This window comes from Cinclus cinclus, chromosome 1 (genome assembly GCF_963662255.1).
Source record: "Cinclus cinclus chromosome 1, bCinCin1.1, whole genome shotgun sequence".
Taxonomy (NCBI): Eukaryota; Metazoa; Chordata; class Aves; order Passeriformes; family Cinclidae; genus Cinclus; species Cinclus cinclus.
In genome coordinates, this window is record NC_085046.1 from 8,598,515 (window position 1) to 8,624,647 (window position 26,133).

The following is a 26,133-nucleotide window of genomic DNA, read 5'->3' on the forward strand; positions in this document are numbered from 1 at the left end:
AGTGATGGTAGAAAAGCTTTAGAAGTGCATAAGTTGAAGACATCCTGCCTGCTCCTGGGATGCTTGGGTTTCCATGGAAGCCAGTAAAGGATAACAATTTAAAGAAGTTTGAGGAACACTGGTCTAATCCACAGATGAAAATATTTTAAGTGACAGAGGGCAAAATAAGAACAAGGAAAAAGCAATGTGAAAGAGGACAGAAGAAGCTAAGAACAGACTGTAGGGGTCAACAAAGAAGTGAAATGATGAAAGAAGACACTATACTGCAAAGGAAGAAAGCCAGAAAAACAAAAACCAGAACGCAGCTAAATGCTGTGGGAAGAAGCAAATTTTGGTCATAGCTGGTAACTCCCAACATTTGTTTGCTGTTTCTTTTCCTTGGAACCCTTCCCCTCAATTGCTGAACAAGGAGAAGACATTGAGGGAGCTACAGTAGTAGTTTTGAGTAGACAGTAAAAGTACAGCTGACTGTTAAACAGAAAGAAAAAGAACCTAAAATTTGGTGCTTGTGCATTATTGCTAAGGATTTAGCAGACTGGGCATATCTTCTTGAAGAAAACTGTTATCAATTCAGAAGAGACTCAAAAAATGTGTGGAAGGCATCCTTTTCCATTATAGAGTTATTTATTATAGACTGCACATCCTCAGTTTCGTTTTCACAAGCTTTTTCAGTATGTATTTAACATCTTTCAGTCAGGTCCCCAAATATGGAATATTTTGTTCTTAGACAATGAGGGGAAAACTAAACTTGCAAAATGAAATCTAACAAACCCAAGTCCAGAATTCATTTCTACTTTCACGTCTTAAAAAAGAGTAATGAGCAACCCAAAGGGCAAAAATTATTATCCTTCAATACAATCTTTTTTCTGTTAAAGTCAATATGATGAGTTGTGAGAGCACAGCACTGGAAGACCAGGGAATGGGGGTCTACTCCTGGCTCTGTTTCCAGCCTTAAGGTTTGTTTTGGCCAAGATGCTTCCCTGTCTGTGCCTGAGTTTCCTGGACTAGAAAGACAGGATAATGACACCAACCTTTAAAAAGAGCTTGAAATCTACTGATCAAATGTAGTATATAAGCACTGGCTTATTATTGTTTTGGTTACTGGAATAAGTTGAAAGGATCCTGGTGGCTTTTATCAAAATTTCTTTCATCAGGGCCTAGAATCCTACCTGAAGGACAAAGTTTCTCAAAATTCAGTTATGAGGACACACATATGGTAAGTCAAAGGCTGGTGTATGCCCTCAGATACCACCAAGTTTTGCTGACTACGATAGAACTTCAAATGACACAAAAGCCATTTATGGACTTCCAGAAGAAATAGTGTATTAGGCACCATTAGTACATTTACTACAACAATTAGACACTACCATGATGTTTTCAATCACACTGGTCCAACACAAACAAAGACACTAAAAGGTGAAAGGAGGCAATGAAGAATGAAGAAAGCACTTTTCTCAGGCAGGTATTAGACACACACACCCAAGAAGCAGCAGGACACCCCTCTGCTGTGAGCCAGCACTGGCCTGGGCATCTTAGGTTGCTGTGGTTAATAAACCCAACCCTTCCAGATGCCTTCCCCAGCAGATAAAGCAGTAGATAAATAGCTGTAACAGAAAAGAATTTTTCTGCATTTAGAAAAGCTTTGGGTTTGGATTCTGCATTAGCCTCATCCTTGAAAAGTTCACTCTTTTTAAGTCCACCTCAGTCTACCACACCGGCATGGTGACTGTGCCTTACTGTCATGGTCTACATGGTTTGTTATGATTCTCACAGGTTAAGAAACACCCTTGATACCTTTGACCTAACACATATTTATAACATACAAAATATGATTTTATGATGGAAGTGTTTCTCTGCATGCTATTTAAAAACTGCTACGTTTCAGCTGAAACTCCTTTGGTATTGTTTGATGAATGAAGTGAACGTACACTTTAGGACATTTCCCACTGCAGCAGCACGCCCTCTGCAAGACTGTTCCAAGGAACATTGTAGGAATACAGATAAAAGGTGAGTTCTGTAAACTGCATTTTTTGGGAAGAGCCCAGTGAAGTTCCACATGCTCCACACAGATGTAAAGCTTGGAGTAATCTCATGGTAGAGCAGGTACATGAGGGCTTGTTGTGCTGATGGTACTTCTACACGCAGTCCATCTATTAATGCAAATAATGCCTTAAAGAATTTAGATGATCTCTATCTATTCTAGTGGTAAAATTTGTCACTGGCAAAGACATGTGACATCTTTTCCATTAGCTTTTTTTTCTGTAATGTGACACAAGCAGATTAAAAGGGTTCTTTAACATACATCTCCTCCAGTACTGATGCGGCTGAGACCACTGCAAATTAAATTTTATAAATTATCACTGCTGTGCTTTTCACCATTCACGTCACTACATATTCACAATTTCCTCATCCCAAGGAGCACAAATAGCCTTGTCAACTTCATTTGTACACCGCTGTAAGGGACGAAAATTGCAAATATTGCAAGGAAATGTTTTAAAATGTAAAATACTAAACAGTTTTACACTAACACAGATAAGTTGTATATATTCTATCTCTGCTCCCCAAGATTTATCTTTACCTATAATGGATACCATTGCTGTTCATGGTATTTGTACACAAGAATGCATGTGGGTATAAAGCACCCACCACTGAACAGTCATCTCAAGGCACATGATACTAAAAAAAATATACAAACCCTGAAAATATACCAGTATTTAAAGGTATAAGAAGGCCTAAATAAACATGAAGTAACACTGTGTCATAAATATATCACCAAGATCTAGGGCCTGATTCTGACTGGGCTCCCACCCGCTAATCGCTCGTCTGCAGACACAGCCGTGGGTGCAATTTCAGCTCTCAGATTTTCCTGCTGTAGCTTTTTTCCCCTTGTTATCTCAGTAGACATCTTCACTTTGGTGAGATGGATATTGAACTACCATCCTGCTACACATTCTAGGAATATGCACACAGCAAGCAGCTCGCCATCAGCTCACACATGAACAGCCTTAGCTCCCATAAAATATTCATTCATTTAAAAAATATTTGCACCCTGCTGTCAAACTTAGACAAATTCATACTGAGCCTCAGAAAATAGCTGTTTTAATGGTAAATGATGTTCCAGAAACCTCTTTCAGGCTAAACACTCTCGTCAAAATTATTTTAATAAGAAAGATTAACAATTTCAACATTAGCTGCTAATCCCCTTTCATTTGAAACTGTGCTGATAAAATTCTTTGCTTGTCATTCAAATAGTAAGTAATAATTATAGATTTGGGGCCTCCATCTCTTGCTTCATTAATAGTAAATTGCATGGAAGTCTGAAGCATAAAGTCAGCTTTGATACATCTCAAAATGCAATTTCCATAGCTTTCCTTAGCTATGTACAATTAATTACAGAGTTAATAAGGGGAATATGTTAATGAAAGGGAAATTATTCACTCAGACCACCTGGTCTTATCAAATTTCTTTAATATGTTTCCTTCTTTCTATGAATTTGCATGACAGCAAGAACACAAATCAGGGTGTGCATTGCTCCTCCATTAGTATTTTTATTTCCAACCAGCTAAAGGCCACTTAAATACAGAAATAATGAAAGAAGTAGTCAGTAGTAAATAACTGACTGCATTTGTTTTCTCAACTTCAGTACCTTTATAATTTTAAAATAAAATCACATAAACAGCTTTGTAATTACCAGACTCTCTTCAGGGCTGAAGTACAAATACAATGCATCCAAAAAGGAGACATTGTCATCTTCTATTTTCTTTAAAGAAATGTGCTGCATGTGCACATATTTAATAAAAGATGTACAGAAAATGTGCTTCAATTCACTGCAGTCTGACAGCTACTAGAGCTTAGCTGCAATGTGCAGTAGGGTTTTTGGATGTTCATGAGAATATTTTAGTTGGTACAAACAACCCAGTCAGAAGGTGGCAAACCTTCACATAAATCATCTTAAAAATAACACAGTTGTGATATATAGTCAGAGAAGTATTTTTCAAAGATGGGTCATATCCAGAAACCAACCATCTTCAACAAACCTTGATGGATTTACTACTGACCAGAGGACAAAACCATTTTAGGACCTGGACACCAGCCTCCAGAAAGAAAAAGGCCAGAGAATACAACTCCTAGAGCAATGGCAGGTTTGTTTGGAGGAGGTGATGCTTGTGAGCAGTTTATCACCCTTCCCTTCTATTTTTAGTCCAGTGCAAAGGTCCAACATAGAGGCAGCAACACAAGGCAACTCATAATTCTCCTTTGCTATGAATAGGGTTTTCCTGGCCAGCTTGGCAACCTAAAGCAGCATTAGCTCATGAGTTTAGGAGAAGAGGATAAGGGAGACATGACAGCATTGAGGGAGAGCTGCCAACTAGAAAAAAAGTAAGATATTACTCTGGTCTGAAATAAGAGGACAGTTACATAAAGGAGACAAACTCAGTAAAATTTTATAAAATTTTATATCTTTTATAAAGACATACTGGGGTAGGGATGTAATATTTGAGGATGGGATACTTCACCTGATTTTGACTAAAAAAAGTAAAACAGTCCTCTTTTATTGAACAGCAAATGCTATGTCATCCCCTTCTAAGCAAACTTCACAGATTATTTTAATGTTTGTCTCCTTATTTAAAAATGTTTCCACAGCTGTGTCGTGGGTGCATATGCAAAATTTGATCATCACAGGAGCATTTTGTCTGTGTCCTACACATCAAATTTTCCAAATACCACCCAAATTCTGTAACCTTACTCAGAAAATACTGCCAAATTGTGGTCTAATCCCAGAAGGAGTTGCAGAAAGCAAAGTATAAGTTTTTTTTTACTCTTAAGCACAACCAGACTTTGTTGAGTCAGTGGAGGGATTGAACTGTCTTCATTGCAAATAACCGGGCCATGTTCAATAACTTTTGCTGGCATGGCCCACACAAAGAGAAAGAGCTCTCCCAAAATACTGATGGGAGTTCTCCCAGGGATCCTAAACTGCAAGTGGCACAGCACAGCAGAAACACAGTGCCAATATCATGTCTCTTTGGAAGAATCATGAAACAAGTCCTGGTTTCACCCTGAAGTCTCACACATTTTGAGAAGCTCCTGTTTACCACACATCATTTGATTTTAGCAGAGCACCATGTCCAGCAACCCATGTGAGTAATTTCTTTACCCTACAGTGAGTCAAAGTTCACCACCTTCTCATATCTTAACTCTGCCACCAGCTCAGAAATACTCTGTAACATATATTATCATCTTGGGTTCCTATTTGAGAAGCCTTCCTGAACAGCCCCCTTTCTAGCATCCTTCTACACAGGCATTTCCACCTGTTAGATCCAAAATATGATTAACTGCTGTATCTGCTACAATGAGTTATCAAGGATTTAATGCATAACGTGAGCACACACAATAGGAAAAATACAGCAAGAGCACTTCATCACTAAGGATGCATTTGGAGCCAAAAGACAAGATCTCCCGGATAAATGTTCATCTCCATGAGACTCCATGGTTCATGAGACTCTCAGAAGCAGCTGAGTATCCAGTAACATTCCTTGTCTTCAACCTGAGCTATCAAAACTCACAGATATTTTTCATTAAATCCCCATCTACTGCTACTTGCTACAGCTGATACTTGTCCTGCCTTCACACTGCCTGGATGTGCTCTAGAAATGCAAGAAAGCTGGGTGAAACAGAAGAACATCCAGAGAGCCACCAAGATTTTTTTCAGACAAGAAAATGATCCTTTCTTTTTACTTGGTACACAGAGTTGCACAATCTAATTTTGTGTCACATATTTCTCCCAATGTAACACTTTTAAAATTCGTACTCTAGAATATGAAGAGAAATGTATTCTTCATCTTTCTACTAAAAGCCTTAGGGAATGATGCAAGTTGGATAAAAGTGTTCAACCAAAGCAGCTTAAACAAAGCTGGAATAAACACTTTACAGTCAAATGACAGAGCAAGAGGTAGTCACAGAAATCTGGTGAGTTATTTCTAATCATGAATACATTAGGGGAAAACAACTGGCATGGAAGAATTTAAAGAAAAAAATATTTTGAGGTCATTTATATACCACGTTCAAGAGGAATGTTTTTCTCAATTTAACACTGACTCTGCAACTGTCATTATTTCCCAAGGCCCATCCAACAAAATTAATATAGAAAATGGGGGGCAACTTATTATGAAACAAATAAAAATGGAAGAATCAAAGGGTAATGTGCTCATGAATATTTTTTTCTGAGTTTTATTGATGTAATCTATGTAGTACATATATCCATTTATTAGATTTATGGCTCTATTAGTAGAGTTGTTTCCATATGCCACAAGATTTCTTTCACTTTTCTTCGCAGCTTTTCTTTGCTCCTGATATCTCAAGTTCCAGCTTTAAACAAACACAGGCAAATGTTTCAAAACAACTTAAACATTTAGGGAGGGGAAAAAAGATGTAAAATGAAGGGATAAACACTAATTCTTCAGCAGAAGATCTTTCAGGAGACAGCCAGCTCTGTTTGTCCCTAAAAGCACGACAACTCAGGGAGAGATGGGTAAAGACTTTCACATCCACAGTGTTTATGTCTTTTTGGGATATTGGCTATCCTGTCACTGAGTAATGCAATACACAACAGCCCTTTCCCTTGTGAGTCCTCCTGTCCTACTGCTCATGATGAAATGGTCCTTAGGGCCACAGCTTTCTTGAGACTTAATTTTGTGAGACTTCTACAACTATTTATACTGGCACAGCTGAAAGATAACTTGGGATTTGGATCCACTTAGCACATGTGTAAGGAGTTTATGCTTTTAGTTAAACTTTGCCACTGATTTTTTTCCCTTCCCATGTGAGGGAGGATTTTTTTTCTTCATTTTCTCAGTTGCAAGCCTTTTTCAACCAGGGTATTTATATTCTTGAGATGCATGAAGAGGTATTAATGCTGTAGACGGAGATGGTGGGAAAAGGAAAAAATAATTTAATAACCAAACAAATGATTGTAGCAAAGACCTTGTTTTCCATACCTGCACTCCCCACCTTTGTCCCTGCCAGCATTAATCACCTCTGCAGCATCTGTGTCCCCAGGCAGTGCACTGCACTCATGCCCTGTGTGCTGCTTTGCTCAGGAGATGTTTAGTGTGTATATGGATTAAGGTCAAGGTGGAAAGTACACCTGCTTCTAGCTCAGTGCTATTTGTCCTCACATGCTGGAGTTTCTCTCTTCATTTAGAGAAGTGTGTTTAGATGCCTTTTGCTCCCAATTTTATTGCAGCTTTAGGGATAAAATGAAGGAATTTCAGCAAGATGTAGTACAGGATCTAGCAAATACCTTTTCTTGTTGCAATGTGTCTTCAGTCACTCAGTTCTACACTCTTCCATATTCAATTAAAAAAAAAAAATCTATAGCTGCTACCCCGCAGAGCTCATTTTAAAAAATAATTCACTTAAAAAATGAGAGTGAGGGGGAAATTGATAAAAAAACATCAAAAAGTTACTATTCAGAGTGTACAGGACACCAATATTATCAAAAACCACCAGGTTCAATCTTGGAAACTATTCCCTCCTTGTTACCCTTCCCAGTCCTACAGCAATCCTGCCAGTGATTCAGCATCAAAACTAAGGTGGATGCAAAATTCAGCACCTGGGCTTTGCCCATTTTAGCTGCACCAGGCCCCACCCCATGTCCCCAGCTAAGGTTGTTTCACCTTCTGGGACACAACCTGTCCCAGGACTTTGGCAGAAAGTTCTCCTATGAGGCCACCCTTCACTTCTTTGTGGTTGATATCCTTCTGGTTTTACAGGCATATTGCCAAAGACAAGGGGATTAAGCAGACTTATATCTCTTAGATAAAAAGCCATATATTTCAGGCTCTAGTTCATCTGATCCCATCACTCCATTAAGCCCAAGTATGAAACTTTCTTCTCCTTCTGAAAAGTACATCATCACAAACAATCCCATATTATTATTTCCAATACATAAAGCAGTTTCATGCTCTCTGGGAGAAGAATCCGCAGACTTCAGCTTGCAAAAAATACTGAAAAAGACCTTTTATAAATTCACTTTCTGAAATTCTAATTTATGTATAATGCTCCAAATTTTGCACGTCTGTCTTTACAAGGAAAAAACCTGCAAAACACAGAAAACCCTGCAAAACACAGAAAATCACTTCTGCTTCTGAAAATTCCCTCTCTTATATGGTATACAGATAAAAACCTCATGATGTTATCATCAAAATCTTAAGTTCCCTTCTTGCTGTACTGTTCTTCATGCAAAACCTCATAAAAGATACTTATTTTAACCAAAAAACAAGGAAATACACGAATTTCATGAATATATGAATCCCACATTGGTAGGATCCAATCCACCTTGGTGCTGTACTTGTGCTACAGCACAAACAAAAGAGACTCGTTCATGCAAGCTGCAAACATCAACTGAATTGTGCAGGCACAAAGGGGCATCTCAAGAGAAATCCACTCTGCCCATTTCTCTGGAGACCTTCAAAGCCACCCACTCACTTCATCAACCAGAGGGGGAATTTATGCACTCAAGGCAACCCCAATACTTCATTAAATGCCTAAAATATAGGAGCCAAAGTTAGCGAGACTAAATCTCTCCTGATCACTCTTAAACCCCTTCTGGTTTTCTTCCTGGACTGCAAACAGAACTGTTGCCCTTTATTAGAACTTCTCTTGTCAGCTGCAATATAGACATACACGTGAGAATAAAGTGGGTAGAAATCTAAGTTCCAGTTTTTACCCTTGTTGTGACCTTCTGAATGATGTTTTCTTGCAGAACCCACGGTGACCAAAAATGAGGGCAGACATCCTGATTTATTGCTCATGTTGAAACCAGCCAGTCACTGCCACAAATATTACTGCATTAAACATGCTCCTCTAACTACACTTTCCAAAGTGCTTGGATTTTTTAGAAAGACAGAATCAAAATGTGCCATATGCGCCACCCTCCTGTTAGAAATGTGATGAAAAAGACAGTGAAAATGAAAAAAAAAACAACTCTGAATGTTGTTATCACTGTCCTTCTGGGCCTCCTGAGCCCTCCCTACTTCCTCCTGCCAACAGCTCAAAGCAGCTCACGGCGCTGTCACAGCGCAGAGGCATTGCCTTTGCTGCACAGGGAAGTGGCACAAATGCAAGATTTTTTCCCTTTGAAGGCTGGTTTCAATCTAAGTGAGGAGACTGCCCCACAGCCACAGGGCTTGGAAGATTCCTGGTGTCTGCACACCTCAAGCACTATGAGCAATGGGCTAACAACAAGTGGAAAGTCCTCCAAGAAAACAGTACCTGTGGCCAAGCCAAGTTGTGACAAACCCTAAGCCGAGGTGACTTAGATATGACTGAAGGTATGACTGATAGCATTTTCCAGCAAATTAACCAGCTTTACAGAAATATTTCTGACCAATGCTACCTCTGAATGAGATTACATGGAATCATTTAACAGTCACACACTTCTACGCTATTTCCATTAAAGTTTTCTTCCATTTATGATTCAAAATGAATTATTTCCTGCTGCCACTTTACACGGTAATCCATTGTTTTATTTTGTCTAGGGAGATCCTGGCACCTATAAGGAATAAGGACTGAGGAGCCTTAGCTCAGCTAACTACCCCTTCACTGCACATTGTGGAGCTCAAAAAAACTGTAAGTGCATTTACCCCGCAAAACACAGGGTATTTGCCATTTTTACTGGGCCCCTTGCTAATATTTCTCATTGCTTTCTTTGGGCACTGAGATATTTTCCAAACCAAATATCTACAAAATTTAAAAGGTAAGAGGATTGTGGCAGAAGGAAATGAGGACTGAAAAATGTCTCGTATTGAATGGTATAAAAGGTGCAAAGTCTGTCCTCGCTCTCCTTCACTTGTATCTGCAAGGCAAAGGGAAGAAGAGTTCACCTCTGGTGAGCTGCTTTTGCTGCTGAGGTCCAACAAGCCACAGCATCCCCAGAAGGAGAGAAATTCAGGTAAATAAGGTATTACTGAGACGTGCATTTATTTTTGAGCAGAACACAAACTGGGTCAGCTCTTCGGTTTCACTGTGACCCACAGTGACACAAAACATGAGCATTTCTGATCAAGCCAAATCATCTGCTTCTGTGCTGCAGCTGAGAGATGCTGATCCTTCCATGTAAACCTAACCCAGCTTCGCCTTTGGCAAATCTTGTATTTATGGTTTAACTGCTTCCTTAAGTAAACATCCCACTGCCTGCCTGACCCTCCTAATAGGCTTGCCCTGATAGCAAAGCTAAATGCATCCTTTCGATGCTAACAAATATTTTCTTCCTAACTGCATCATCTGAGTCCATTAGGAACAATTTTTCCCCATCCTGTATGCCACAGCACATAGCAGACTCCCCTGAATCACTGATTTTTGTTTGTTCAGGTTAGACTTAACATATTAACTGTTTTTACTCTCTCTGTGTGGTTTGTACTCTCAAAACACTACAGCATTTCTTTACCCTTCTTTGAATCCTCACCATCTAAGATATAACATCTGCTGTTAGATAGTTAACACATGTATGAGTTCATCCAGGGTTAAACGGGATTGACTGAATTATGGACACTGAACACCGTAACAGTGATCTTGACCAATCTGACTATTTTTTAAAGTTTATTTATTGCCATATGAAGACAATTCTTTGTGGCAATTTTGAAGTAATTTACAGAGCCAGAAGAAGTGGTTCCCATGTGCAACCTGCTCTCCTTTAAGCAGGATCTTGAGATTATTTTTTTATGTTTCCCAATAATATCACTGTGATTGACAATTTTGCTCAATTTGAAGTCGTTGAAACTGTTTGCAAATATTAAATGCATATTTACATCTATATAGGAAATTTTGCTCTTATTTTCATACAAATATATTGCCTCAGAACTTTTTGAACCTTGCCTCAGAATCTGTACTTATTTTGAGGTTGGGCAACTGGAAACATTTGGGATTCCCCGTCTTCGCCCCCCCAGGTCCCCAAGTACTTTACTCAACTATAAAATGAAATCAAGTGAATTTTAATTATGGTTAGGCAAAAGTGGAACAGTCAAAACTGTAATGAATGGTTTTCTGTCATGGGAACAACCCTTCCAAACTGCACTTGTCTACCAGATATTAACATAATAATTAATTAATTACTTTTGGGAGCGGGGTGGCAGTCATGTATTTACTCAGGATCATATACTCTGAGGAAGCACCTGGTTTAAAATCCCACCCTGCTTTTGCTCAGTTTTATAGCTGACTCAATCAAGGCTGAAAGAGGTCAGTAACTTGGCTGAGGTCAAATTAGGCTTTTGGGTTTTGCCTACCTTCATTCCTTTCTCCATTATGTGATGTTGGCTTGTAAGAACTTGAAAAATACCTCAGCACTTTCAAATACAAGTCCAGAAAAACAAAGAAGTTTAAAAATTATGACCCCAAAGTATGACATAAAGCAGAAGAAAATATATAAAGCAGAAGTCAAATGTATAAAACAAAACATCTTTTGGTCAAGTTCTTCACCACCACCTAACTTCTACTCAGCTAATGTCAGTGCAGTCTAGAGAGACAGTAAATATTTAAAGAAAGATGAAAATAAGGCACAAAAAATGGAGGATTACTCTACATCTCTCTCAGCAGGACAGAAACAAGCTTCACCAGTCCCAGCCACTGGACTCTTGACTCTCACACACAAAAAACTCTTCCTGTGTCCATCTTCTACACTGATACTGGTCTCAAGCTGTGCTTGGAAGTAACCCAAGATTTCCAACATAGACTCCATCAATAGAATATATTTGGATCCTTTCAAACACAAGTAATCCAGCTTGGAAGAAATTCATCCAAGGACAAAACCCAAAAATCCAGGCAAGGTTTAAAATTCAGATCCCTTTTCTTTTCTAAGGGTTACAGAAACAAACTGCTCCATATCACTAATCTTCTGTTGCCATCTCAGCTCAGATACCTCCACACATTGGAGACACAGGACAAAAAGCAGTGAGCTGATCAGAAATTTGGCATCTTTCTTCTGTTGTCCAAGCTGCGGTAAATATTCTTTCATAGGACAAGAGGACACTAAGGGGCTTATTTCTTAAAAGCAAGCATGCAAACAATTCACATGTCCAAGAGAAAAGAATGCTCCCAAGAGAAGAAAAACAAAGATATAATGAAAAAGAAACGGAAATAAAAATGCCTGTAGTTTTAATTACACAAAGTTAAGATTACCAATGAAGCTCAGGAATATTTTCCACCTGTGAAAAGACATCTTTAAAAGCTATCTCTTCCCAAAAGCTGAACAGAAGCCTAAAATTCCGTCCTTACCAGGATCATGTGACCGGTGGAGATGTCCATGTTGGACTGGACCGGCTCCTCACACCAGGACGAGGTGCTGCTCCGGGCTGAGGGGCTGGGGATGGGCCCATCACTGAACTGGGAGGAAACGCTGTTTATTCGGGAAGAGTGCAGGGGCTCCGGGCGATCAGAGGCTTTCACTGCCATGCGCTGGCGGCACAGCTCCTAGAGAGAGAGAGAGAGAGAGAGAGAGAGAGAGAGAGAGAGAGGAGGAAACAACCTATGGTTAAGAGTAATTACAGGATAGAGTCTACTAAAGACATACGACTTACAATATGCTTCCAGGGCTGGAAGTGTTTTCTCCCTCACTGCAGTAATTTTTGGGTGACTGTCTGTTCTGTTAAGCACATCTACAAAGGGATGCTCAATGAAAATTACTACATGATGACTACCCTAACCTTTCAAAAGTGCAATTATGACTGCATGCACATCTTCGTATAGATAACCAAAAATCACATTTTGGAGCTTGACTCCTCTAACAGATATATTTTTTTTTTCTCCCCCTAATATCGCCCCATGTTCTGCAAAGCCGTTTTTGAAACAGACAACCTCCTGAAGTTAATGGGGTTGCACAGGAGTAATTGAGAGCACTGCTTGGCCCTGGATATGCAAACTCAGCAAGCTCAAGGCAACTGAATTGATGTGCTCTCCAGTGTAAATCCTAGTTGATAGATGCCTCATTTCTCTTCATTAAAATAGCAAACTTGCAACACTTCCTCCCTGACGTGGGGCAGAGAGGATGAAGAATGACATTAACGAAGAATAAAAGCAGAAATCTGTCATTGTATTGTTTAAGCAGCTTTGGCGAAGAAAGAAAATTCAAGCTATCACACACACTAATGCAAGTCATGTTGAAACACCAAAATAGATAGCACTGGGAATACGTATTTTCAGTTGCTCTCATGCATTGAATTCATGCAAATATACAGAATTCTGGTTAGCTAACAGAAAATCCTGCTGGTAGAACCGACTCCTGATAGTATAAAATTCTAACAGGATGAGCAGACCCACAGTTACACTGTCATGTTGTACTGCTGTTAGAATCAGCTCTGGTGGTGAGATCACAGACATTGTAATAAAATGATCATTTTTTTAAGATATGACTGTTGTCCATGAGAGGTCCTTGGCTGCGTGGCACATGCGGTGTGGGGACACATTTGTCTCAGATTACTCATTCTGCACAAACAAGTACTAAGAGCACAATCTCTTGCCTCGGGCTAACAAAATAATGCAGGCTGAAAAATTCATACCACTGGAATGGCTTCTGTTTTTTCTTATTCATTGATAATTTAGTTGCAGCCTGTGCCATCAGTAGGATAATCTGAAAACCATTATTTATCAACTGCAATGAAATCTTCTTTTCAGACAGGAGTTTGAAATATAGCTCAAGACTATGTTTGGGGCTTTTTTTAACCTTGCAAACTTTAGGACACTGAAGGGGGATCCTAATCCATGCAGCAACAAGCATTCCAGCAAACTCCCTGACACCATCTTATTGAGTCTCCTCTTGTCACCACATGACAATCATTAAAGGCCCCTCCAAATATTCTTTTCTATCAGGACTTCTATCTTACTTGCCATTAGAGATGCTTGTGTGGACTTTTACTATTTGATGGTGTTTAATACAGTATGTGTATATATATATACACATGCATGTATGTATGCATTTACAAATTAAGATAGTGAGATGAAATTTGTAAAATTTATAAACGGGATATATTTCACTGTCTATTACAAAAATACAACAGAAGCTTGGGAAGCAGAGATTACTACTTGTACATGGTGTCAGTTGTTAAAATAGCTCTGTAGAAGACTGTCCCAAGTGAGACTGCTACCTGACTCCATCACTGCATTTTAGTATATTTATTAATTTTGTCTAGGCCATAAAATAATTTTTCTAATTTTTACCAAAAGTAAAAACCTACTACCACACTTGAGCAGTATGTATTCTGCCACTTGGTACTTTATAGCTTCCTACTTACCTTAATATGAAAAATATTAGAAAAATAAATTACACTTCAAAAATACATTCAATTGAGCCACAGATATCAGTGTTAGGTAGGTCAGTTAAACTATCAATATTAAACACAAGACTTTTTAATAAAGGAAAAGTTTTCATTGTATCTCTTATTTTTAAATACAGGAAGAAAAAAAAAATCTCCCTTTCTCTGGAGGATCACACACTTCATAAGAAAAGATAGAAATAGTCCACAATGACTATTACTAACCTCAGAATGACCTTGCAGCAGTGCAATTGCAAATCCCTGCTTTTAGTAGATTTTGGGAAAAGCATAACAGCAGAAACTTCTTAGACAGAAAAATAAATCTACAGAAAACCAAAAAAGCTGCTAAGATGTTTAGATATCAGCCATTTCCAAGGGGAATGGTTCATTGGACTAAGCAAAAGTCTAATAAGTAAAGGTATAAAAATAAGAGGTCTAACACATAACTGCTAGAAGGATATGTCTTCTGGCTAGCATGCCATGTGGCTTTGATATGAATTTATTATATTCTAATAGACATCCTGCCACTTCACTCACCCCAACTCTGTGCTAACAATAGCATTTGTACTCAAACAGGATCTTTGTTTTTAAGTTGATCTGTTCCTGCTGTTCATATCCTGCCTCAAGTCATAATCCTCTGCTTTTACAAGTGGTTGCTGTGGAAAGGATTATAGACCTCTGCTAACAAAAAAGAATTGAGATCAAGTGATCTCTAAGAAATTAGTGTACCATTTTTACAGGAATTATAATGACAAAAGAAACAACATTATAGACTACTGGTTCTGGAATAGATTAACTTTTAACCAAAAATATCTTTCTGGATGTAAAGTATTCAGTATGCTACTAAGAACTGTTGTTTTAGAGTTAACATGTTCATGGTCCTTGTGGAAGAAGGTGAAGCTAAGAATCATAACAAATTTAAATATGTTTAAAAAAATGTACCTGATCTCAAATATTAACATATTTCTTTCCTGACATATATAGAACCAAAACAATTATTCCCCCAACTGCTGTAACTGTCAAATATCTCAAACAAAGCAACCACGTCACTGCACTCTGTCATGAAAAATGTTTAATGTAAACAGGAAGGTCAAATCATAGCTGAAGCAAAAACACCCCTGAATTTCTTGATTGGAGTTTTAAATCTCCATGACAATGGGTTTTCCCCTGCCTGTAAACAGAAGTTTCTGGTTTGAATTTATTTCCAGATCAGTGCGACAGCCCTCGGCAGCTCTTCCTTCCCCCTCTCCCAGCCAGCACAGCCCTGGCTGAGGGACCTAAGCCATCCCCACACACACATCAGCCAGCTCAGGACAGCTACAGCTTCTGCTTCTCCAAAGCCACCTCTGTCAGCCCAACCATCCCAGCTCCCACTTGGGCTTCTAGCCTGGCACTGCAGGGATAACATGTTCAAGACCATCACATATAAAAGTTTTGATGCATGGGGTGTTTTGGGGAGCCATATGGGTTCCTCCAGGACATATGGACAAGGGATGTCCAGTTTAAGCAGGGAAATGTCTTTATGTGGAATTTGGCCTTGAGATGGGTCATCAGTGCTCCCTTCTTACAAAAGGCATTGGGAATAGTGGGGTCTCGAAGTGTGGGGTGCTTCACACCATCCCATGGCAGCAGGCTTCTCTTCACAAATGCACAAAGCCCTAGATGGTTCAGACCTCCATAAGTACAGTATCTGTTACCTGTGCACTTCTCTGCATGCTCCTCTCAAAAATCTTTACTCTCACAAGCATTTTGCAAATCAGCCATTTACCAAACCACAACTAGAACTCAAACTTGACTAAAATGTCAAAGCTTCATACTGTGAGAATGACATGAACTGTACTTCTGTATTGTCTCAGCCATTAAAAAGATTTTCTAAGAATGAATTCAATTTACTGCTGCATTTCTATATTTAGCAGAGTGGCTGAAGCTATTTCTACCATGCTGCGACTCAGTAATGTCTAGCCATTGTTTGTGTATAGTTCAAGTGCCATTCTTCATTTAAAAACATCATTTACACCTAAAAAAGCAACCATAATGCATAGAGTGAAAGATGAAGAAACGATCCTCCTGACCTTCAGGCTATGATCTAATGGATGGGTTGGACATAAACATTTATTTAAAAGGTAATTTGAAGTTTATGACATTATTTCCCATCACATGGGAATTGCTATCATACTGAGGCACTTACTCTGTTTTTTATTTCCCAACATTTATTATCAAACTTATATGGTGGTCACATGCAGCATATAATGGAGAAGTAATATCGCTGTATGACAAAAACTGCCATAACCAAGATAAATATTCTGTAAATAATGCTGAGTTAAATGAGTTCAAAGTACTGCACCATGATCGTCTGCAGCGAGCTTTTTATTTGACACACAATTGATAACCTTAAACAAACCATAAACAGTGTTCTTGGAAACCCCCCAATCCTATCCACAATGAGGTTCTAAAATGCCCCTAAATACTTTGCTGTCCACACAGAGACAGGGAGAAGCACAAAGTGCCAGGTACAACAAATAGATTTTCGAATCCGTACACTCCACTTGTGAATGAACCGCTCTACAGAACAAATGTAGCTTATCCACATTTAAAGAAGGGCATTAAGAGGCTTGCTGCAGCTCCTGGACAAAACTGGGAGTCTGTCTTGCCACTGTGTTTTGTTAGGTGGGTCTCTGAACCTGAAGAGGTAAGAAACTCTTCTCTCAGACAAGGAGGCATCAAGTCTGTTCAGAAATGGAGCCCACAGATACCTGTCCAGGCTGGTCTGGAGGTGTGACTTGCTCACCAGAAGTGTTAGGCCACATCACCAGCCAGTGACAGGAGCTGTGTCTTCTGCCACGTGACTTTGTGATGCACAGCAGCCACTGGTGTCACAGAAGAGCAAGACAGCAAAAGAGAACTCAGAGAAATTTTCATCTGTCATCTACTGGAAAATCCGCTTAAGGAAACTGGAAAATCCATTGAAGACACACAGTTTGCTGAAATGTTTGTTTTTAGAAAGAAATACCTGTATATGCCCTAGTAAGGGCTATGAGTATAGGTAACCATAGAAGAAAAACCAGATGTAACTGAGGCTAATGGGTAATATTGAATATTTTCCCTTGTTTTATTTGCAAAAATAGAATCTGAGAACCTCAGGGTGGCACAGTACAGGCAGGAGAACTGACTGAAGCATCCCAACTAAGACATGGCCAATGCTCAGCTCAGCTTTGCAGTCATCAAAGACAAGCCATTCCACCCCAAAGCTGCCTCCAGAGAGGATGTTGCAAATACTTAATGCAAATTCTCTGACCAATACCTTCAGGTATTCCAAGTCCAGCCAGTGACCATGGCACATGGATCATTCTCTTCTAGTGGTACCAGGTGCATGATAAATGTTCAGTCCAAAGCAAACAAAAACAGCTTCATATCTAAAACACTGCTCTTCTACCCCAGCCACAGTCACCTCAGATCTGACTAACAGGAGACCTGGGATCTGAGGGACATGTCAACTTTTCAATTTATTCAGAGAAAAAAAATATAATTTCATTGCTTCATATTAATGAAAATCCATTCTGCAACTGATCCCAAAATTTCCACAAAAGTAAAAATTAAGTACAGGAAATAGGACTAACATTTCTACACTTTAAAGAATTTTTTGTTTAGCAAGTTAAAATGGAAATAACTTGAGTAAGTCCAGAAACAAGTGTGGCACAATTATTCTAGAATTAGCAAAATATAAGAGAGAATAAAGCTTTCCATGGATAATTGTTGAGAAAATGCAGAGACACTAAACAAAGAAATTACAGTTTATTAAAAGTGATAGCTGAGTGTATACCAAGCCCTTCCAACCTGACCTGCCTAATATTCTATCAATCAAGAAACAAATCTACTTAACCAGGCATGATCACAAGAACACTGTGCTAATTTTATATGTGAAACAAACATATTTTGCAGAAATTTTACATTAAAATGCTGACACAACTCTAAGTGATTCAAGGCTACACCTTTTAATAAAATGTATAATGAAGACTAAGAATATATGTAATCTATATGCTAGGTATGGAGGAATAAGACCTTTAAAATGCCTTCTTTATTTTTTTCCTTAGCTTTAATACATTTGATTGGAGACAGAAGTCTCACTCTCCTTTTCAGGAGGTATTATTCAGAGGATGAGCTGAGGTCTGCACGTACAGCCTGGATTTCACTGTTTTGCAATGGATGCAGTCATAAGACAATGAGATTTAAAAAGTGAAAAAATACAATAAGCTCTTCTTTTTAACAAACAAATCTAGGATTATAAACAACATTATTCTCTAACTAAATTTGCTTAGTGTTACTACAGGGTGAAGCTAAAGTCATTTGGCTGCCTGTATTTTGCTTTTGCATACTTAATCAGCTTGCAGGTGTTATAAATTTAACTTTAACTTATTTACTGTATTTGTAGCTTTGGGGATAATTACAGCTTTATTTCCATTTATTTTTGAGTTATTGAAACATACTTTCAAGCTTTAGCTTAATTTTAGCATACTTTTTGTCCAGGAATAAAAGAACAGTTTACATATGTGGAATATTTGCATGTATATTTTCTATCTTTGTTAGAAAAGGCAACTATATCTGATATTTGTGTCCCTTCAGAAAAGGGATAAAGGGATATATTGGAAAAATGTTTGAGAGTAATATTTTGAAAGACACAGCATCAAACATATCATTACACATTCATACTCTGGACAATTCATTTTTATCTAGACTTGTATGTGATGGATCTTGGGAGGAACAGAAATAAAATAGGAAAGATAAAAACAAGAAAGTAAAACATATTTCTTTGATTGTCAATGCAGCCTCTACATGTCCAGTTCAGTTCACTATCTGCCCTCTTGTACCACACTCTGTATATCTGAGTGTAACTCTGAACCTTGGGACAGGGGGGAGGGGGATTGCTTTGCTTGATTTTTAAATGATCTAAAATCCAGGGATGCTGTTTCTTTTTGAGAGCATCACAGCCAAATACGGGCTTGAGAATCATTCTCCTAACAAAACCTCAATGTTGACTGTGGTATGTGAAACTTAAAATTTCAATTATTTTAGCATTGTGCGTGTTTCCTGGTGATGACTCATGTAATTATGATTCCCCTTTCCTCATGTGCACAAAGAAAGTCAAGGCCATGCAGAAAGGGTAAGCAAAGAAAACATGGCTAACTTGAAATGGAAAATGACTTCTTTTTTTTTAAATTTCTTTAATTTGTTTTATTCCCTCTCTTTAAATTCAAACATTTGCACAGTCTTATCCTACCAAATCAAACAAAAAGCCATTGTGGTCTTGTACACATCTCCAGGTGTCCAGCAGACATGAAAATTTTGTGCTTGCACAGAACCAAAGATGCTGTCTATGCAATACAGCTTGAGAAAATATTTTTACTTTCATTCTTTCAGCAACCTCTCATCAATGATGAAGTAATCTGAATAGTTCAGAAGCTCCTGAAGAAGGCAGATATCTCCTATATAGCTCACACTGCCAAGGAAGACATGACAGCATAGGTCTAATGATATTTCTCTGGAATAATAATAATATTGCCCTGCAATCCATGCCAGGAAAGCACAGGTATCTTTGGGGATAATACTGCTTTTCAGAGGGTCAGTGAAATTTGAAAACCATGTTTAGGTTACTCAGCTGAGGAATGCTCTCCTACACAAAAATACAAAAGATCACTCACTGTGACTGAGTGAGTATGAGAATTTAGAGCCTTTATTTCTAAAAGTGAAACAGATGTTGGACTAAATGGGACTGCAGCACCTTGGTCTTCATGAACAGGAGCTACATAAAGAAAGGTGGTGATTCTTTAGACTGATTTGAAAGAGCATCTTCCCTGCATGATGACATCATGGTGGCTTCCCTAAGAATTTAAAGAAACTACCTGGATGACTCTAAGGAAATCAATGTCTGTTTCAAATAGGATATATCTGCAAACTGTGTACCTGAAGTCACCTGAGATCTACTGGTGTAAAAGCATCTTTTTTTTTTTTTTTCCCTCAGGTTGTTCCTGACAACATCTGGCCTTGCAGTTCAGACAGCTGCAATTCTGGAAGTGAAGGTACATACATCAGATTGACCTACCTGCCACAACAAACAAGCAAACAAACAAAAAAACAACAAAAAAACCGAACCAAAAAAAAAACCAAAAACCACAAACCAAAACAACACCAACGAAAGCAAACATACAAACAAAAAAGTGGTTTCGACCAGTGCTGGTTTCTAAATTGCATTTCCCACATTTCAGCTGTTCCTGCATTTAATACTTTACAAGTATATGAGTATATGGCAAGTATGAAGCTGGAAGAGGAAAGATTTCTTAAAGGATTAACCAGAGAGATAAAAAAACGTAAAACAAACTTCACCTTTGCCATGTTTTGTTCATCCTAACTAACTCTAGTACATGCTCATGAGGGCACAGCTGCTCCTTGATATGAATTGACACAGAAAATACACCACTAGCAAAGCAAGAGCCACACAGCACAGTATGGGTTACAGATAAACCATAGCAACAACTGAATTAACCTGAAAGAACCACGTGTAAACCCGCCACATATTTTGACTTTGTCTAACCCACCCCAATCCTGACCAGCTTCCAGCAGATGCCAGAGCTCCTAAAGACAACTGCCACAAATGTTTCCTTTTTCACTCCCAGCGTTTATGGTTGCCTGAGGCCCAAAGCAGGCAAAAAATGCAGTCCCAAGACAGCTGCAGTTTCTCAGGAAAGCTATACATTAAGGCTGTGTAGTCAACTACTTCATTGCCCTGCAGGACAACGAAACTGGGAGATCATTTCTGCTAGAAATAAGGATTCCCAGCAGCCAGCAGGACCCACCATGCACTTCCAGCCTGGAGAGAAACAAAAGAGCCACTAGTTTACGTCTAAAAATATTATTTTACCCCACTCCAAATATTAGTATTACTCCTCCCTAAGTCTGTGTAACTGCATTCATAGTAACGGTGTTTCTAAAATCTAAAAGCAAAAGAAGTCCTAAAAACTTCTAAAAACCTCAAATACTTTCTTTTTTTTCTCTACAGAAGGCAGCCATACACCAGAGGTGATGCAGGATAAAGGAAGTATTTACCAAAGATGGCCATCAGTGACAAACTTTGTTTTTACAACATCATCTATCATGACAGTCAAAATTGCCAGTCATTATCCCCTCCTGATTTGAAAACAAAACTCACTGCTTTTCACCCATTCCCCACTGAAAAAAAATTAAGTCCCTCTTCAGCTCTGCTAGGAAGACCAAATAAAAATTTAGTGCGCAAGTGTTAAAACGTTCTTTGATAAAGAACAAAGTTGCTACAAAGTCAGAGTAGGTTTGTAAAAGCCAGATCTTTGGTAATACAGAGAAACCCTACGGAACTATGGGAAAAAAATAGTATGTATGAGTTTCCTCACATCTCTGAGTACAGACATTCTTTCTATCACACATCTCAAAAGCCTTCAAGGATTAAACAGTGGTAAATATTTCTACACTTTCACTGTATTGGTATCATAGGAGATACTGGACAAACTAACAGGGATTTAATACTGGGTACTGATGGTCAGACAGACCTCATATTTTGGAGAAGACAGCAACAACAGCAAAAATGCACAATTTTTCTTGGGCTCGCCCATGTCTCCCTGTACAGCTGTGCTCTCAGCTGGATCAGGGCTGTGCCCTGAGAATGCCTGGCCACAAGAGAGCTGCAGCCCTCTCCACTGTCCCTGACCTGTCCCATGGTACCAGCTCCACTGAACACCCTGCAGCAGCAGCAGGGCTTAATGTGTGTGTTTGCATTCAAAGGAAAGCACTGCCCTGGCCATTACTGAGGTTCCTGCACTTCGTTTTCCCAACCCGTACAAGCACAGGAGGTCACTACTCTCCCTTGGACCTCTCCACCAAGCACTGGTTTGTCTGCAAGATGCACCATGGGAACAGCACAGGAGGACAAGTGCAAAGTAGGCCCATTTCTTAAATGGTCACACTTCATATTTGGATTATTTTAAGACCTGGGGCATGAAGTTACAGGCATCTTCTAAAACACTATTAGCTGTTTTATCACACAGTTTTTTTTCTCATGTGGCTCCTTTGGTTTTTGAGATTCCTGCTAACAACTTTTACATCAACAACATTCTGCAGGAAGTGTTGCTTGTTGCAGTTGTATTCTGCTGACAGCTTTTCTTCTATTAGTCTTTTATTTTACATACTTAATATAGCTGAAAATTTTTGCCGTGGTGCTTGGCCAAAGACAGAATAGAAGTTTTACTCTTTCTTCAGTTTCGCATTTTATATATATTTTTTTTTCTTTCCCATACTATTACTTGTTAGTGTTTTAAAAGAAATAATCTGTCTTTTCAATCTCTCTTCATATGAATTTTCCATGCCCTTAATCATTCTTGTCACCTTTTCCTTGCTCCCTCCATTTCTGCCTTGTCCCTTTGGCGATGTAGTGACCAGCACTCACAGAAGCCTCAAGCGTTGATTTATAGTTAATTAACTTCTAAAGCCCTCAAAGAAGCAAACAAAATTCTTAGTTAACAATGGCTGCAGAGCAATTGGGTTGACCCAGACCTCCAAAAGGAAGCTGAAATGTGGAACAGCTTGCTAGGCAGCCCTTATGTATGTTTTAACTTCACACCCAAGTGCTTTCCAGTGAGGTCAACTAGGAAATGCAGTTCTTTATTTTGTTCTTGGGGGGGTCACAATAAACAGAATTTACATGCTCAAATCCCCATGTTACTATATGCATTGTTACCACACAGTACAGATGTATGACATGATTTCCCTATATAAGCTAATTTTATATGTGTACATTGTTTTGCTCACAAAAATACATCCAGCTCCATCACTTTTCTCCTTCTATCTGATGTAAATAGCCAGCCACTGGCATCTCATGCTGTGAGCCACTGCAGCAAAACCTCTTCCAGCAAATCCCACCATTTCACTCCACTCAAGGCATTTTTCTTTCCCAGAAAGCCAGAATGAATTCCAGTTGAGAAGCTGAAAAAGGGTAAAATCCAAGTTTCTTTCCCCCACACTGTCAGAAAGGCACCAACATAGTGAATTTTATCTTTTCATCTTTCCCTTGCCCTTTTCGTAGTAGTTCGTGGAAAAGATCATTGTCTCCAACATGTGAATATTCTCCCAAACTCACTTCTGAAGCCCAGGGGAATGTTGAGACCAGCAGTACCAGAAAATGGGTGGTGTTGGTCCTCAGGGCTCTAGTGCTACCCACTTCAAACCAGGCACCTCTGCTTTTTTCAGTGTGACAAGGACAAACCGTCCAACCTGCATGGAGTGCATGGCTCCCCAGGTCAGGCAACACTTGATTAGGGGAAAAAGAGTGATTTTAATCAGCCAAGCTAAGCATGTAATCCCAATACCAAAAGTGAGTTTTATCAGGATAATGTTGAGCTGTTCTCACTTTGGAGAGCAAGATCAACCATTTCTGAGATCTCTTGAGAGGCTGCCAGAATGTGGCTCTGCAAAACAACAGCCGTCCTATGTAAAAGGAAAAAGCTGGAACCATCAAGAAGCCTGCAACTATGTCAGCTACACAGGGAAACAGAAAAATAAAAACTGTACTGAAATTCAACAGGGTTTTATCAGTATGAAAGATTAAAAATTTAAACAAACTATTGCCCTGGTCAAAATCTGTGCTTGTTCAGAATGCAGTCATCCCAAACAACCATCAATAAAACATCACTTGTTTGTCTTTAGCAAAAAGTACAGAAACTGGCCAACAAAGCTAGAGAAAGCCTCGTGGATTTTCTCCTCTGGATAAGCCACTTACACTAAATTTAATTTTGTCCTATTCAAAAGCTATTCTCTCTCACCCTCTAAATTAATTTTGTTTCTCTGAAGGATTTAACTTCTAGGAACATCCCTGTACAGTTTCTCTTCTTCAGTCTTGGTTTGGTTGGTTGTTAAGAATACATGTGATGAAAACTGAAAGCTGAGAACCTGAACTGGAATGGGAAGAACTGCAGGAATGCCCCAACTGAACTAAAGTAAAGGGACAGACACTGATGCTATTAGAGCTTAGAACACATCACAGCAAAAAAAAAAACCAAACCCACAGAACAAAGAAGTCAGGTGAGCTGTCTCAGTCCTTTATCGTGTCTTGCTGGTGTGCATCAAATCACTCAGATTGTCTTTTACATTTCTTTAAACTGCTAGAAAGAATTTAGATCTCTGTTGTGCAGGAAATTACAAGAGAAAGGCAATATCTTGGACAGAAGGCCCCCATCCCTAGAGCTGGAGCTTTTTCTCTGTCTAGAGAAATGAAATTGGGCCTCTTGTCCAGCCAACACAAATCACATCCTCAGTGTCTGACCTGTGGTAGCTCAGCACACAGGTCTTCCATGGATCTCCCAGCCCTCACGTGTTACACACATTCACAAGGCTGTTTGGGACGACACCTCTCCCTCATGCCCTTAAGAAGACTGGAGCAGCTCAGCCCCAGGAGAGCTCCAGCCTGCTCTACCCAAACTTGCCTTACAGCTTGTACCACAACAGAACAAGCAAAACTATCAGTCTACTCTGAATATTCCACTTGGCAACATCCCTACAAGAGTCCCTACAGGGCTACAGGCAAAGTGGAGGGTTTGAGACTCACTTTCCTTTATCTGCTCCACAAAGCAGCCAAGTCCGTATTGTCTTGCCACGGTCAAACCTCAGGTGGCTGCAGTCAGCCTCAAACCCTTCCCAAAGGTGAAGCACAAACACACAGTGCAGGAGGGACAAAGACCCTCGCAGGTAAGATGCTGCTGGCTTGGGCAGGACACAGAGCTGCTCTTCCCACAGAGCCAAGCCCAGCACAGCCTCCCTGCACGCAGAAGGAAAGAGGAAGCGACACAGCACTCCCCACTCCCCTTCTACTGCCCACCCTGTCAGACTGGTGTGCAGGAGGAACAGATGTCCCAAGAAGAAAGCAGTAGGAAGAATGCTTTTATATACCTTACAGACTTCAGAGAATAAACTGCAACTTGCTCCCGCTCACAGGCAACATGGTCCTACAAGAACTGACAAACATCATCTACCACAGTTCTTTATGTACACAAAATTATTTTTACTCCCTTTCAGAGGTCCTGGTATAAGATTTATCCTGAAAAAAAATCAAAAAACTTTCAGTTATAAACTTTAAAAATGTTCTTTTTTTTTTTTTATTCTTCTAGTGCAGCACTCTGGAGGAATATGAAAGCATCAGCAAGCCAGACTGCAGTGTTAGCTGCTGAGCATTCAGAGAATATACAATAGAAGAATGTGTCAAATCTGAAACATGATAACAGAGCCACTGAAAAAGAAAAAGGGAAGTCCTAAAACAGAAAAGAGGGTAGAAGTGTGTAGGAAAGACAGGTCTGATTATCCTCTACATTACATGAAAAAAAAAAAAAAAAAAAAAAAAAAAGGCATTAAAGACAGTATAGTTATTCCAGAAAGAAATCGGGACACTTGAGATGATGTACGGCCTGGGACTGCAAATCAAATACTCTCCAGCCCATTAGGCAAGGCTGTGGTTATCTTTGGCTTCTTTATAACCTACAGGCACTGGGACATAATCAATTTACCAGGGGGAGACAATCCATTGTACTTATCCAGAACCAGCCCACACTCAGCTGGCAAACAGCCTGTGGCACCACAGGGATGGGTGAAAGGAGCTCTGAAGCAGGAGCAGAATGCTCAGGAGCCAGATCCTCGGGGGCAGGAACCTGCACCTTAGTAGTCCAGAACAGATAAAGCAACAGGAATTCTCACCCTCTAAAACTAGGTGGCTACAGCTAAATTATTAATGAAACTATCTGTTGAGTGGATTTATTTATTT

At 39.3% G+C, this 26,133-nt stretch overlaps 1 protein-coding gene across 1 annotated transcript in view; it reads right to left on the bottom strand.

Moving 5' to 3' along the window:
• PTPRN2 (protein tyrosine phosphatase receptor type N2) overlaps positions 1-26,133 on the bottom strand; it is a 624,843-nt gene that overhangs the window by 68,172 nt on the left and 530,538 nt on the right. The window contains exon 14 of the mRNA XM_062506519.1: positions 12,274-12,468. Within this exon, the coding sequence (XP_062362503.1) occupies positions 12,274-12,468 (195 nt within the window). The remainder of the gene's footprint in view (positions 1-12,273; positions 12,469-26,133) is intronic.